We start from the raw sequence: 13,818 nt of genomic DNA on the forward strand, positions 1-13,818 counted from the left end.
ACAAAACCCGAATCGACTTGGTACGGAGTAATCATTTCAGTAAGCCACCCATCAAAGTGTAATTAATTATAATTTTGCACCACATTTGTGCATGTGTTTTAAAAGCAACAAACTTGCATGTACTTTTAAATACAAAGAAAGCGTTTAAAATTATAGGTTTTCAGTGTTTTGTTATGTGTCGCTTTTCGGCACTCCCGTTAATAAAAGAATGCTCCCATTATTTTAATTTCCCTCTCGTTGTGATACTTCTATTTTCTTTCTCAGGGTTGGGTTTGCGGCTGGGCTGGCAGAAACTTGTGAGGAGTTCCCGAATTTTGTACTACCTCTCTGCATGATGTTGGGTCCTAGCGTACGTTCATTTTCGATACTTTCTTTTTGATCGTATCGACAGCGCGCGGTAACTTGAGAGGAGATTCCAAACTGACCCAAGAGCCTTTGACACGCCGACGTGCGGTTCGGTCGGTGTCGCGAGTGCAAGGAGTGATTAGGCATCGCGCTCTGCGCGGTGTCTAACGGGTGACTGTGGCACGCTCTAAACTTTTGCGGGACGCCGTTAGCACGCGGAGAGACTTGTCGGCGTTAATGGTGCTTCTTTCTTGTGTTCCACAGGTTCGTGATTCCGTGCCTTCACTTTCGTTGACATGCTTCATCAGTGGCTGTTGAAATCGATAGAGGTAAGCGACCTTCGACATGGCCTGTAGAGAGCTGCGCTGAGCGGACACGTTTTTTTTTTTTTATTCGAAGCGAAGTACAGTACATTCGCGGCTTCTTCATATCTCGTCGTCAACCCGTCTTGTGCTGTGACGGGTATTGCTTTCGGAGTTCAGGCTACGCAACTTCATTTCGCGTATGGCTTCAGCGAAATAGTTTTAAAGCTACAAAGAAAAAAATCACGGTATCGAAATCCTCGCAATTCTGTGCCGTTCACCGGGTTTGTTCTATACTTCCAAGCAAAAGTAAAGGACCCCCCCCCCCCCCCCCCCACACACACACTCACGCAGCGTTAATTGAGAAACTGTCCCGTTTCGCACGTTGGTTTTCCTTGCTTGTTGGTGCGTAAGGTTTTCTTTCTTCTTTCTTTCTTTATTCAATACTGCAAACCTTGTACAGGTCCAAGCAGGGTGGGTGAAATGGCAGCAAAAAAATAACAAAGTTAATAAACATCAAAGTGTGGCGAAAGGCAATAAAGAACCATTCCAATCAGAATCAAATAGCACCGTGCAGAATAGTGACGGTTCACAATTTTACGAATTGGGACACGAATTCGATTGTGAACTGGAAGAGGAGGACCTTCTGTTACTTAAGCTTGCAGACAAATGTTTGGCTGATTACCGCAAAAGTTCTGAAAGCCAAACATTCAGTGCTTCGTGATTGGTCCGCGTGACGGAGCGTGGCCACTAGCTTCGCCTGATTTAGCCAATAGCTCTCCTCGGCTTGGATGCGATTTTTCAAACGCCATGTGCTACACCCGCCGTCAAAAGTAAATGGAAGGCGGCGCTGTCGAAAAACAAAAAACGAATGGGAAGCACAGTGGTCGAAATTTATTGGTGCACTGTAAAATTCACACAATCACAATTAGGTTGCATATATCTATTCAAGGATGCTCGAAATCAGGGCTGTGATATTGAGTTTTTCCACTTATATTGTCTCATTTACTTTTGACAGCACCTGTACACAAATCATGCACTTCATAGCATACTCTCAGCAGTTTTTGAATGTGTGCTACAGCCCGCAATGATTTTTTTTTTAGCTTTCATCATACTGCAGCTGGGATGTTAGCTAGCAAAGACAGTAAATATTTGTTAAAACAATGAAGTTGGCTGTGTGTCCTCCAGCTTGGGCTTGTAGACAGAGTCCATGGCATATGCATCCCCCCTCCCCCTCCCAAGAAAAAAAAAATCGGGGCTCCCTAGTGCTTATGTGACAAATAGGTGTATTTTGATATCTACAACTGTTGAGGCACTTAGTGCAAATATTTTTGCATGCTCGCAGAAAAATAACATTTCATGTTCCACATGGCAAAACTAATGATTTAATTGGCTTTCTTGAGGATTGCATAGACCATATAGGTGAGAAAGGTTTTCTGAATAGAAGTAGCAGTGTCTGCAATATGAAGAGGCAACTCTCGGCAGTTTTAACTCAAAGTAGACTGAAAATTGGATGGAACTGTGAAGTGAAATTGGTTTTCGGGGAAAAGAAATGGCGCAGTATCTGTCTCACATATCGGCCAACACCTGAACTGGGGTTAAGGGAAGGGATAAAGGAGGTAGTGCAAGAAGAAAAGAAGGAAAAGGTCTCGAAAACAATTTCGACCTCCTGGGGACATTTAAGATGCCAGTGCACAGGCACATTAGCATTTCGTTTCGCCTCCATCGAAACGCAGCCACCGCGATCGGGTTCGAACCCGCGAACTCCGGATCTGTAACCGAGCGCCCTAACCACCGAGCCACCGTGGCGGGTGCCGTAAGGGAAGGGATAAAGGAGGGACTGAGAGAAGAAAGAGCTGCCGTAGTGAAGGTCTCCAGGATAATTTTGACCACCTTTGCGTTTTGCCTCCGGTCTAACCTTGCAGAATTACAATTAAGGAGACCCTTTTTGATACCCTTGATGTTTACATATCCAAAATGTCAGTTCAAATAAACCGCCCGAAGAAACCCGTGGTTTGGCTTAAGCGATTTCAAAGGATTTTCAGTGGCACAGGGACAACTTGGCCCAACCCCGCTATAGCACAATGCGTTTTGGGTCATTCCGCAGTGGGGCCAAAGCCACACTTTCCCCAAACATTTCAGCCCCCGAGAATCTGAGCATCAGGGCAGGGGAAAGGTTGTACCTGTTAAAAAAGGCAGTAGGCACCTGCCTTGGCACTGAGGATCTAACCCCACACCTCCAGCATATGAGTCCGTTGTTCAAACCACAAAGCCGCTACTATGTTCAAATGAGTTTTAATTAACGAGCGTGTGCTGTACCATTATCCACAACATTCTCACATTTGTCTCATTGTCTTTGCAGGTGATGGATGAAGACTCTCGTTCCACCGACTCTCCGGGCCAGAGCCAGCCCGGCACACCCCTGCAGACGAGCCACAGTCCGGGCGCAGTCAACATGGGCCTGGTGCCCGGTGACGGTGCCCGCCACCCACAGACATCCAAGTACACCCAGCTGCTGGCCGTCATCGAGGAGCTTGGCCGTGACATACGGCCCACGTACGCCGGGAGCAAGTCCTCAGCTGAACGCCTCAAGCGTGGCATTGTGCATGCGCGCATCCTTGTGCGGGAGTGCCTCATGGAGACTGAACGCAACGCCAGGTCTTAGAGGACTATACGAAGTGACAGCAGGGAAAGTGGTGTTAGGGAGAGGGATGTTCCTAGATAAATAGGTGTTAAGGACCTTTTTACTCTTTCGCTTCAGTGTTTATGGTGTTTTTCTACCTTTTCTTTTTAACACGTGGCTTTCTAGGTGTTTGCTCAACATTAAACTTTTTATAGGGTTTGGGCGTGAGAAGTGAATTGTGCTGAGGAAGACAGGAATGGTCTCTGGAAAGAATATTCAGGACAAACCTTTTTTGGTTTGCATCACAACTTCCTGCTGAGAGCTTTCTGTCCTCGTTACCCTGCAAACCTCTCTTGTTGTGCTCCAGTTTTTATTCAGATTGGCTTTTTCTCTAAATTTTCCGCTTTTGCTAGTTTCAGGCATAGAGTTCTTTATCTTTGATTGGCTTAAGCGTGCAATAACTATGTTCAGTGTGGGCTCCATCCACTCTTATTTTTGCCCCTTCTTTTCTCCTAGAAGGGCCTTAAACATGGGATGAACTGAGCTGCGGTTAGGAATTAACGCTTGTTCAGCTAGTTGGTTTTCTGTAGCTAGAAGGACAGTGTGGGGACAGTACCGGACAAGAGCAGGCATATCTAGGGCCCAATTCAAACTCTTTCTTTGCCATTGCAGGGTGTGTATGTGTGGTGCACCGCTGCATGTTGTTTTACTGCGACAGCTGCACCTTATGGCGTGTTTGGTGAAACCGCGCTGTTTTTGTTGGTGTTGATGCCTGCGCACGTGCCCACTGCCCCATGACTGGTCACGAATATGCTTATATGGGAGTAGTAAGCTGTTCTCTAGTGCCCTCCTTCTTTCATAAAAGGGAGTGTGCTAGGGGACAGCTTACTCTCCCTTCTGTTTAGAGTGTAGCTACTCCAGACTCTCTCAGAAAAAGGAGTTCTCTGGGGCTCAAAGTGGTGTGTGCTCATGATATGGAGGGGCACGAATGCAACACACATCCGCACCCCCTGCCCAGATTTACTAAACACTTTAACCCTGCATGGAAAAGCAACAGAGCTGGAAGCCATTGCTACATTTGTGTGCTTTTTTTTATCTTATATTGTCACAACAACACTTCTGACAGTTCAGCCACACTTGTGAAGGACAGGATTTATCCTTTGTATAATATCGAAAAAAGAATGCATTGCAGGGAATGGCATTTGGAGGCTGTTGTTTGATCTTGGTTTTAGTAACCCGCCTTTTTAAGGCAGTGCAGGGTTTTATGGCTAATCGAGAACTTGTAAAGTCGGTAATGCAGCGCTCGTATGCCACAATGTGCTGCCAAAAGTCGTGCTTTTCTATCTTTTCTGCACCTGTTGGCTTGTGTGAGCAGCTTAGTGTATTGCGTTGAAGCTCTGTCCATAAGTGGTACTGACAAGGCTTTAGAGTGCTTTGTATTGCAGTGTGTGTTGTATCCTAGGGGCACTTCATGAATCTCTTCTGCAAGCAGTCTATTTCACTGCTTGTGTTAACCAAATAACTATAGAAGCATACACTGATCTCACCACACTGCTTTTAGTATTGATCCAGTGTCAACAAATGTGTGTGCAAAGTCCAAGCCTGGGTATCCAAGGAGTGACATTATTTTCACGCTATTGCTGTCTTTATGAATGAGTGAATAAACACACCCAGAGTATGCTGTGCTGTGTAACCCCTTTATTCATCGAAACATCTATCAACATGTAAATAGGACGGCACTGGAAACCCTGAAACAAACTACCTCCCGATGAGGTCTTTCATCAATCCAGGAACAACCGTAACACCACAAAAAAACAGTATTGCTATTAATTGTTTAACCAGTGTAACTGCCCATATTTTCGATGGCATGTTTGCGAACAATTTGTCAATGCAAAAATGCATTCGTAGGCTTCTTGTTAAAGTTTGTCTAAAATATGCTAGGAAATGTGGGAAGTTGCACACCAATGCACATTGTCAAGCTTTTGGAATCTAATGTAGTTGGACAGTAGGTACACATCGTAAGACAAATGGAGGTAGATTGTCGCACTTTAAATGCAATTGTGGCATGTTTAGAAGCAATAATAATTTGGCAAATGCATACTTTTTATAATGCACAGATATTTTACTACTGCCACAGACAGAATGAAACCACTAACAACCTAAAACTAAATCCTTTCATACAAAGAAACAGCCTGGCTTTCACAGTTTTGTTGTCAATAACCATACCTGAAAAATATGTCATTATGTAGCACCACCCTCTTTATCTAGTGAGCAAACTCAAAGAAATCGATACTACCGCATGCATTTCTACTGCCCATTCAGGGCAACTCGGAAATCTGAACACTCTTTTAAGACCTGTGCAAAAAAATGCCACCGGAAGCTTGGACCTCTACCTTGTGAGGTTTACGGTTCAAAGAAAGGCACAGCTGTAAAAAAAGATGTGGGTGTGAAGGTGTAACAAATGTGCCAGTGCTAAACAAGTGCAGTCGACGGTAAACATCTTAAATGCTAAAACTTTGGCGTCGAGATAAAATGCATAGCTTGTTCCTGTGACCCCTTAAGAGGAACATTTCATCCGTTGACAAACTCGACAATGGCTTACAGTATGCATAAACCACTTCACATGCTACCCTAGAGCTATCCTGAGAAAAAACGGTTTTCTAAATGCTGCTATATGTAAATCACTCTTTTGCATTGCTACAAACCCAGCGGTTTTGCACTGCACAAAGGCACACATTCATCTGCAAAAGTACATATCGTTCATCAGCGCTACAACGTTGAAAGCACTCTTACATCCTGCGTCCTAATCTAGATTATACGAACACTTACTAGAGTACTAGTACCTAAAAGCCTGCAAGGAATTATAATGCGGACAACAGCATACTTGAGGCTGAAGGCTGACCTTCTTTGCACTCGAAATTGTTGAGCAGGATTATTTGTGGGTTAAATGCACACAGATTTGCATTCTCCTAAATGGGCAGCTGCCTGAGACTTATTCTGCACAGATAGCTGCCCTGGGACAAAAATAAAACCTCAAGCTGAGGTGTTTCATATTTTAAAACATACACAGCATCCTTTCTTGAGCTTTGCTTTCTTCACACGTCTCCCCCCCTTTTTTTTTGACGTACTAAAAAGCAAAAAGCTTGCTTAAAAGGTGCCTCAATGCGATAACTGCACGCAATATTGCATGTGTGAGTAGGAAGTAAAGATGTTGCAAAACAAGTGTATAAATGTAGCGAAATGTTCAAGTGCTTTGTAGAAACAAAGCGCAAGGAAAAAAATGCGACAAAGTGTCACCAGCTTGAAACAAAGCACACAGGTCAACGAACTGAGTGCAGAATATCAGGAAAGATGACGTAGCAAATAACACAGAAAATACCAAGGTATAAAAACTACCCAGTGACCTTGGCTCAACACCACGAAGTCAAACTCCGTATATCGCAAGTCAAAAGAAAGCTTGGCAATCACATAGCACAAGACTTGAAAGTACACAAACACGATGCTCATGTGAACTTCTGGAATCCACTTTCAAAAATACACTGTTGTGAAGTACAGTGGAGGCGACCAAGGAAAATGTTCCTAGCAGATCCTCGGCTCTCGTGCAACCTTTGGTTATATGCGGTACTTTGGTACAAAAGGACTAGATATAAAAATAATACTAAATATTTGAAGCAGCAATTACAGAACAGTTTAGTGTAGTATATTGCCACACCCCGTTTACCTAAGGCGTGTCTGATTTCACCACTATGCTATTGCAACAAGGGACATTAACAGCAGCACACACAAAATGTCGTTCACGAGACTGCACTACAGCTAAACTAAGCTGACTCGTAGTCGCTGACATGTTTCGTTCAGTCCTTGTCAAGTGACCATAGAGGAATAAAGCTAAAAGCAAGCGTGACAATACTGGGCTGCATTCTGAAATGATCTGTTCAGCAAAATTCCAGAATATACAGGTCGAAATAGCCGAATTAAGCATGGTGGAAGAAATTATTCTGGATATGCTCTCTCATTGCCGATTTGACGCCATATGTGCTAACATGGGTAGAAGAATGATATAGTCTCCCCCAACTTGCTTTTGTCAGTTGTCCCAGAACCAGGAACACTCCTGCGTCGGCATCTTTTAAAGAAAATGATGCTGTCATTACTACAGCATTCTGTCTTACAAAGACAGAGGAGAATTTGGACATTACTTCTGACACCAAAGCATGATTAACAGGTACATCCAGTCGAAAATGCCCAGCAATCTATTTTGTAGCGAGAGCTACATTACGGTAGCATTTCGAGCCTTCAGCGTGGTGGTGGCGGAGCCGCCACCCTATGGCTATGCCGCCACGCCTGATCACGTGGTTCGTCACATGGTTGGTCAGGTGACCAAGTTCCACATGGCCAGCTGTAGCTACCTTGTCACTCCACGTTTCCACGCTCCACGTCACTCCAGCCAACTATTTTTTCAAAGAGAGGCAACGCAGAATTGCAAAAAAGTGGGAATATCACCGGAAATTCTCATTAGAGAATGCAGCCCCAGAAGCCAGGAAAGCTCTTCCCCAAAAGGCACCGGCAGTGCATCAAGAAACAGCACCCACACTACAAGTCGCCACAGATAGGATTGAAAGGTAGCCCTGTGGAGACTAAGGTTACCCTCATTGGCTAGCTTTGCCAGTGGAACACAGTAGAGTGTCTAGCTAACACTTCAACCAACATATTAACTACGCTTTAAAAAGACTCCTACGAAAGAGTGCTGGATAAAGCACAACAATGCCCGTAAAATGTTCTCCCCTTTGCATCCCTACAAGTTATTGCATCAGTGCTTTGATTCAACACATACTGACATCTGGGTGGGACATGTTTTGAAACAATCGCACCAATAACGCACAAGACAGTACTGTGCCTTCATAATTTCCTTCTCAAGCAGCATCCAGAAGTAGCACTTGAACAGCCAGTCTCGAAGTTATTCTGGACAAATGCATTGTATACTGCTTTGCTTACAGCTAGCACCTGGAAAATGTGCAGCACTGTCATGAAAGCTAGGACTGGCTTTACACCGGAAAGAAATTTGCTGGACTAGTAAGTGGCATAAAGCTAGAAAAAGGAATCTGGAACAAAAAAAGGAACATGCCTCAGCGGTGCTCATATGTGTTCTCTGTTCTGGGTTGAGTATTCCTGATTGTGCCAGAATTCTTTCACTCGTCACCCCAGTTAGCACAGCATTTTCACAGCTGATAATTCACTTTCATGTCTGTCAAATGCATTGAGACTTTGCAAATGATAACAGCAACTGATAATCTATTGCTGTTTGTACACGTGTGTTCTACAACATATTGTCATGTACTTGCACCATCAATTTTAGACATTGTGGAACCAGAAATCAATTGGCACTTCTTAATACACCCTCCCGAGGTTCACACACAGCTGGCTGAACATTCTAGGTGCACCACACAAATATGATCCCTTTCAAGTGTTATGAGGGGCCGAATTGTGTTGGAAGTACCTACAGTAAAAAAAACTGTCTGCTGAAGCTCCCCTACAATCAGGCACATCCCAACGAATACACTGATGAATTTGTGTGCCTACAAATTCGTATCGAATTCGAATTTATTGCGAGCACAGATGCAAGCAACTCAGCTGTTGTGTATATTTTTTTTGTGTATCCACTGTTGCTGCTACGTCTTTGTGCACAAAATGCTATGCCAGTTCAGTCAGCATAATGAGATGCGTCTACAAAACCTCAATAAAAAATAATGAGCACATATTTGCATTTTCATGAAAGAAACACTCTGACACCGGACAAACAGTGGTGCCCCTAGATTCGAATTCATAGCAACAGATCCTCTAAGGTGAGACTTTCAGGTTCAATGCGAGATCTCACTGGTTGCACACCCTTTTCACTCTCCAATTCACTCTCCCATCAATACATTCAATCACAAATACCATTCACTCAAAAGCTCACTCTTGAGCTTATCACTCATGAACACGGTCAACTTATTTCAACTTTTGATTAACTGTAGTCCCATTCAACAGCCATTGAAATAAATTCTGCCAGCCTGTATCCATAACACATGCCCAGGAAGATGAAAGCAGGCAGTTCGTAGTGAAAGTTTGCCTTCCATCTATACAAAATGTGGCTGTGACTTCATAAGACGAAGGGGAACGGGTACTTGTAGTTTTGTAACTCCTATCTTGTGGCCAGGCCACACAGTGGAAAGCTCTTGGAGTCGAATGTAGGCCGTAATAACTCTTCCTCGCACAGCTTCAAGACTGATGAATGAAGTGCTACTGCTGTATCGGCTGCAGAAACCGCCTGATGCGAGCCAAACCTTAGTCGTACTCTGACCCAATGGTGATGCTGATGTCGCCAGGCTCAACCAAAGTGCTGTGGTACCAGTGGTTGGAGTTTACCATAATGATGTCACCGGGCCTAACTGTGACCTTCAAGGAAGGCACACACACTGTTTCGCACTCTGGAGGCGGCAGCAGGGTCCAGGTCTTCGCCCCCCGGATCTGGGCTTGCCACGACGGACGATGCACGTAGTCAAGCTATAAGGTAGTACAAGGCAAAGTGTAAGTAATAAAGATAACGTCGTGGATTGCTTGTCACAGCACAACCTAGCAGGCCACAAAAACTAACTTCTGTGCTATGGTGTTATATTCATCAGCCACTGCAATGGCTCAGTGGTTATGGTAGTCAGCTGCTGACCCGAAAGATGCGGGTTTCATCCTGGCCGCGACGGTCGCAATTCGAAGGAGGCGAAATGCTAGAGACCCACGTGCTGTGCGATTTCATTGCACATTAAAGAAACCCAGGTGGTCGAAATTATACAGAGCCCTCCACCTACTGCATAACCTGAGTCGCTTTGGGACGTTAAACTCCATAAACCAAACGCGACACAGGCAAATGGATGGCTACTAGTTTCAACCTGAACCACTGAAAGCAAAACCTTAGACCGGAGCTAAGACCTTATCAAGCAACTTGCTTTGCGGAATTGGTCATTCTCTACATTCACAGATCCCTGGGAGTCTTCCTACCACTCCTGGCGCAGTGGTGCAAGGGTCAAGCGATGCGCCATTGCCATTCTATGGCAGGTACTGCCTCAGGTGGGACTTGGGTTGCTTGGGTTGGACTGCAATCCAGTTTGCTCTTCGCGAGCAGCTCCTCACGATTAATTGAGCTGCTGCCTGCCGCAAAACAGGCTTCATACAAACAGAGACAAAGACAAAGACACAACAGCTAAATGCGGGGAATGGCCACTACAAGTGCTAGCGTAATAAAAATGGGAGCTTCAATAACGCTGAAGCATTCCTCATGGGCACTACAGCAGAAGCACAACTCCCTGTCATCATTAGTTATCGATCATGCAGCTACTGCTCCTTACATTTCACTCAGATGTGAAAAATGTGTCTTACGTGTGTCTTGACTCCGTTTCCTGCGTATCCAATAAATATCCAGTCTATGATGCTCGCTTCAGAATCCTCGGGGAAGAAGTCTGGTCTTGTGTAGTGTTCTCTCAAGGTTGCAACAACCTGCTGGTCACAGTTGCTCCTGAAAGAAGCCAATGTAGGTGATTTCATTCACTGTTGGCTTCAGTCGCAACTTCAATGATGCGGGCTTTGGCTGAATAAACATTGCTGCCGTGAGCAAAACCACAGTCTGTTGGCAACTTTCTACGTTTGTACAATACCACGTGTTTGTTGATGTGCATCCCATTCTGTTCCAGATGCTGAACCGAACCATTTCAATCCCGCCGCGGTGGCTCAGTGGTTAGGGCGCTCGACTACTGATCCGGACTTTCCGGGTTCGAAACCGACCGCGGCGGCTGCGTTTTTATGGAGGAAAAACGCTAAGGCGCCCGTGTGCTGTGCGATGTCAGTGCACGTTAAAGATCCCCAGGTGGTCGAAATTATTCCGGAGCCCTCCACTACGGACCTATTTGTTCCTCTCTTCTTTCACTCCCTCCTTTATCCCTTCCCTTACGGCGCGGTTCAGGTGTCCAACGATATATGAGACAGATACTGCGCCATTTCCTTTCCACCAAAAACCAATTATTATTATTATTATTAACCCTTTCAATCATGAGAGCAGCACAACAGGAAATCGCTGCTGAACAGACATTGACTTCGCCTCTTAAGTTTGCAGTGTCCGTGTCAATTCCATTATGCTCATAGCTCATTGCATTACCACTTGAAGTCGGCAAAGATGCCACTGAGAGGTTAGAACCGTTAGACCAAGTTTGCGATCGACATGATCGCACTGACGGTAACACTCCGCCAACGGGCCCAGCAAAAGCCGCACTTCTCACTTACCATCCCACATACCACGTCTTCTCCTCGGGACTCGACATGGCAGCCCGCGACTCCGGCATGCCGAAGAAGTCCTCCAGGTCCTCGAAGTCGGTGTCGTACTTGAAGAACTGGCAGTAGTGGCGACTCACATCGAACGCGCCGCTGGTGTTACGGTACACGTCCCGCAGGAACGCGTAGCTGAACGTCCGCATCGCCTTCCAACTGGCTGCCCCACCTCGAAGCACGATCGGCCTGTCGGTGTAGCCGATGCGCAGGAAGTCCTCCTTGCTCATCGCCGTCAGCTCGGTCACCTCGGTAGGCGCGCGACAAAAGTCGCATGACAGCACGGGTCGCGTGAACTCCAGGTACAGGCCGCCTCGGTTTACAAGGCAGCGATCGTTCGCGAGGTCCGGGATACCCCGGTTGAAGCAGACGAAAGCGATCGTGGCTGCGATGACGGCCCATTTGAAGAGCAAGACGCGCGAATCGCTCGGTCGCTGCGACGTGCTCACCTCGTCGGCCACAATGCATGCGACGGCGTCTTCGGACAGGCCCGAGGCGACGGCTTTTTTATGCAGGTTCCGCAGTGCCTTCCGCACTTCTTGAACTGGAAGCGATGCCGGGGTGCCATCGGCGACCTCCGTGCTGTCGTCGTCGGCTAGGGCCATTTTCACGACGATGGTTCATCTTATTGCGCCAGGAGTTTTAAACCTCCGAGTGACACAGGCCCTATTTGCCGGAGAGAGAGCGTTCGCGCGTTGTCACGGCCTATATGAGGCTGAAACGCCCTTGTCGTTTCTAGTTTCCGCCCGATAAGCACCGCGCTAACCGCGCCCACGCCTTCCGCGCGCAGTCTAGGCGGCCATGTTTGTTTTTGTTGCTCTTTCGTGGTTCGTTCTAGACGTATCAAAGCGCAACGTTTTCGTGAAGCGAAAAAGTAACTAGCGCGCCGGCTCGGACGAATCAGGAAAGTTGCATCAAGCTTGCTCCCGAAGAATCTTTTCGATCTTTTTAAACCTCGATGGGTTGAATGAAAGTAAAATTGTAGAGACTGTTTTGTGCGGCCGAGTTTCTTCCACTAAAGTTCATTCTGCGAGATGGTTAGTATGCGTGGTTTGTATTGTGCACGAAGACCGGCACACGTTCGGGACTTCGAGGCTAAGCGCGTTTGGCCTCGCTGCCGCGGTTTGTCATCAGACGCGACACCATGTGCTCCTCCTGTAGCACGCTTGGCCTTGACGCAACGCGTGCGCCTCGTTCAGAGACGGCGTAATTAGGTCATTTTTTGGGACCATCTCTCGGCCTCAACGACGGTCGCCGACGGAATTTCGTCTCATGAACCTAGTAATGCTGTCGCATTAAAACCGTAAAACACAACAAACGTGCTTGGGCTAGTGCTCTGTGAAGAGGTTTAAGATCAGATCGTGCCTCAGAGCCGCCGTCCTATCTTACGTGCCATGTCACTAAGGCAACAACAATAACAACAACATCTTCTATTTATGAGGTCAACAACAACAATCTTCTGTTTCCAGCAATTCACCGCCTGTGTTTTGGCCACTCCCCTGTAGTGGGTATGGGCCACCTTTATTTGTGGCTAACTGCAAGGCTATACAACCAATGTTTTTGTTGGGCACAGTAACAACCATATCTCTGGCGGCTATGAGTCATGCGGTAGCAGTTTTCCTGAAATGACCAGTCACCGCGGCGTAAAGGGGAGGCGAATTTACCGAGCCACTGAGAAACCTGTAGAGCGTATTGCTCAGTCTCTGACAAGGAGGACGTTTCACGATACCGCAGCCCGTATTGGGCCCCCTCCTTGGTACATGTGCAGCCCTCAGTCATCGCTGCATTTTGTTCATTTATTTCTAACGAACAGCAATTGCACAGAAGCATCATGCCAACATTCAACGCCCCTTCCCCACTATCTTGCGATCTGCGCCACCCCACAACGAACACCCTAGCACCAATCCTCGAACGACAGCCAAGTTTAAAGCCGTCACTGGTATGCAATAATTTTTGGAATTAGCTGCAACCATCTATTCCACCTTTATTTTGCTAACTTCCTTGGTGGTGTCTTTCTCATCGTGCACGGCTGTACGAAGCGGAAAGTGTTTTCACCCCCCCCCCGTCGTATCCCATTATCGGCCCAATTCCAAACCCCGAACACACGCAGTAGGAGGCCGCTCTGCGCAGCGACACCCCTGACTGCCAGAAATGGTTGGACGAAAGGCCGGGCCTTTGCCTCCACATCGGCCAATAGAGACCTCA

The 13,818-nt window shown here is 46.4% G+C and overlaps 2 protein-coding genes across 3 annotated transcripts; one reads left to right on the forward strand and one right to left on the reverse strand.

The window, feature by feature from the left end:
- Window positions 1–195: 195 nt before the first annotated feature.
- On the forward strand, window positions 196–4,951 carry LOC144102072 (cyclin-dependent kinase 2-associated protein 1-like). 2 transcript variants are annotated; one of them, XM_077635351.1, is made up of 3 exons: window positions 196–296; window positions 610–674; window positions 3,010–4,951. In XM_077635351.1, exons 2-3 carry the CDS (start codon window positions 642–644, stop codon window positions 3,310–3,312), a joined length of 336 nt encoding a protein of 111 aa, XP_077491477.1. In that variant the 5' UTR covers window positions 196–296; window positions 610–641; the 3' UTR covers window positions 3,313–4,951. The 2 variants fall into 2 exon arrangements, with proteins under 2 accessions (XP_077491477.1, XP_077491475.1); XM_077635349.1 differs by having other exon boundaries at window positions 211–349.
- LOC144102071 (uncharacterized) lies at window positions 4,947–12,428 on the reverse strand. Its single transcript, XM_077635348.1, has 3 exons — window positions 11,572–12,428; window positions 10,675–10,810; window positions 4,947–9,807 (listed from the first exon to the last, which is right to left on the reverse strand). Exons 1-3 carry the CDS (start codon window positions 12,216–12,218, stop codon window positions 9,589–9,591), a joined length of 1,002 nt encoding a protein of 333 aa, XP_077491474.1. The 5' UTR covers window positions 12,219–12,428; the 3' UTR covers window positions 4,947–9,588.
- Between the last annotated feature and the right edge of the window lie 1,390 nt (window positions 12,429–13,818).

This window comes from Amblyomma americanum, chromosome 8 (genome assembly GCF_052857255.1).
Source record: "Amblyomma americanum isolate KBUSLIRL-KWMA chromosome 8, ASM5285725v1, whole genome shotgun sequence".
NCBI classification, from domain to species: Eukaryota; Metazoa; Arthropoda; class Arachnida; order Ixodida; family Ixodidae; genus Amblyomma; species Amblyomma americanum.

What these genes read in the sequence shown, in the direction of transcription:
- LOC144102072 (XM_077635351.1), top strand. Translation starts at nt 642, where the DNA reads ATGCTTCATCAGTGGCTGTTGAAATCGATAGAG. An exon ending in GGCTGTTGAAATCGATAGAG is followed by an intron (nt 675 to 3,009) that starts GTAAGCGACCTT and finishes TTGTCTTTGCAG; the next exon opens with GTGATGGATGAAGACTCTCG.
- LOC144102071 (XM_077635348.1), bottom strand. Translation starts at nt 12,218, where the DNA reads ATGGCCCTAGCCGACGACGACAGCACGGAGGTCGCCGATGGCACCCCG. An exon ending in AAGACGTGGTATGTGGGATG is followed by an intron (nt 10,811 to 11,571) that starts GTAAGTGAGAAG and finishes GGCTTCTTTCAG; the next exon opens with GAGCAACTGTGACCAGCAGG. An exon ending in GAAACGGAGTCAAGACACAC is followed by an intron (nt 9,808 to 10,674) that starts GTAAGACACATT and finishes ACTACCTTATAG; the next exon opens with CTTGACTACGTGCATCGTCC.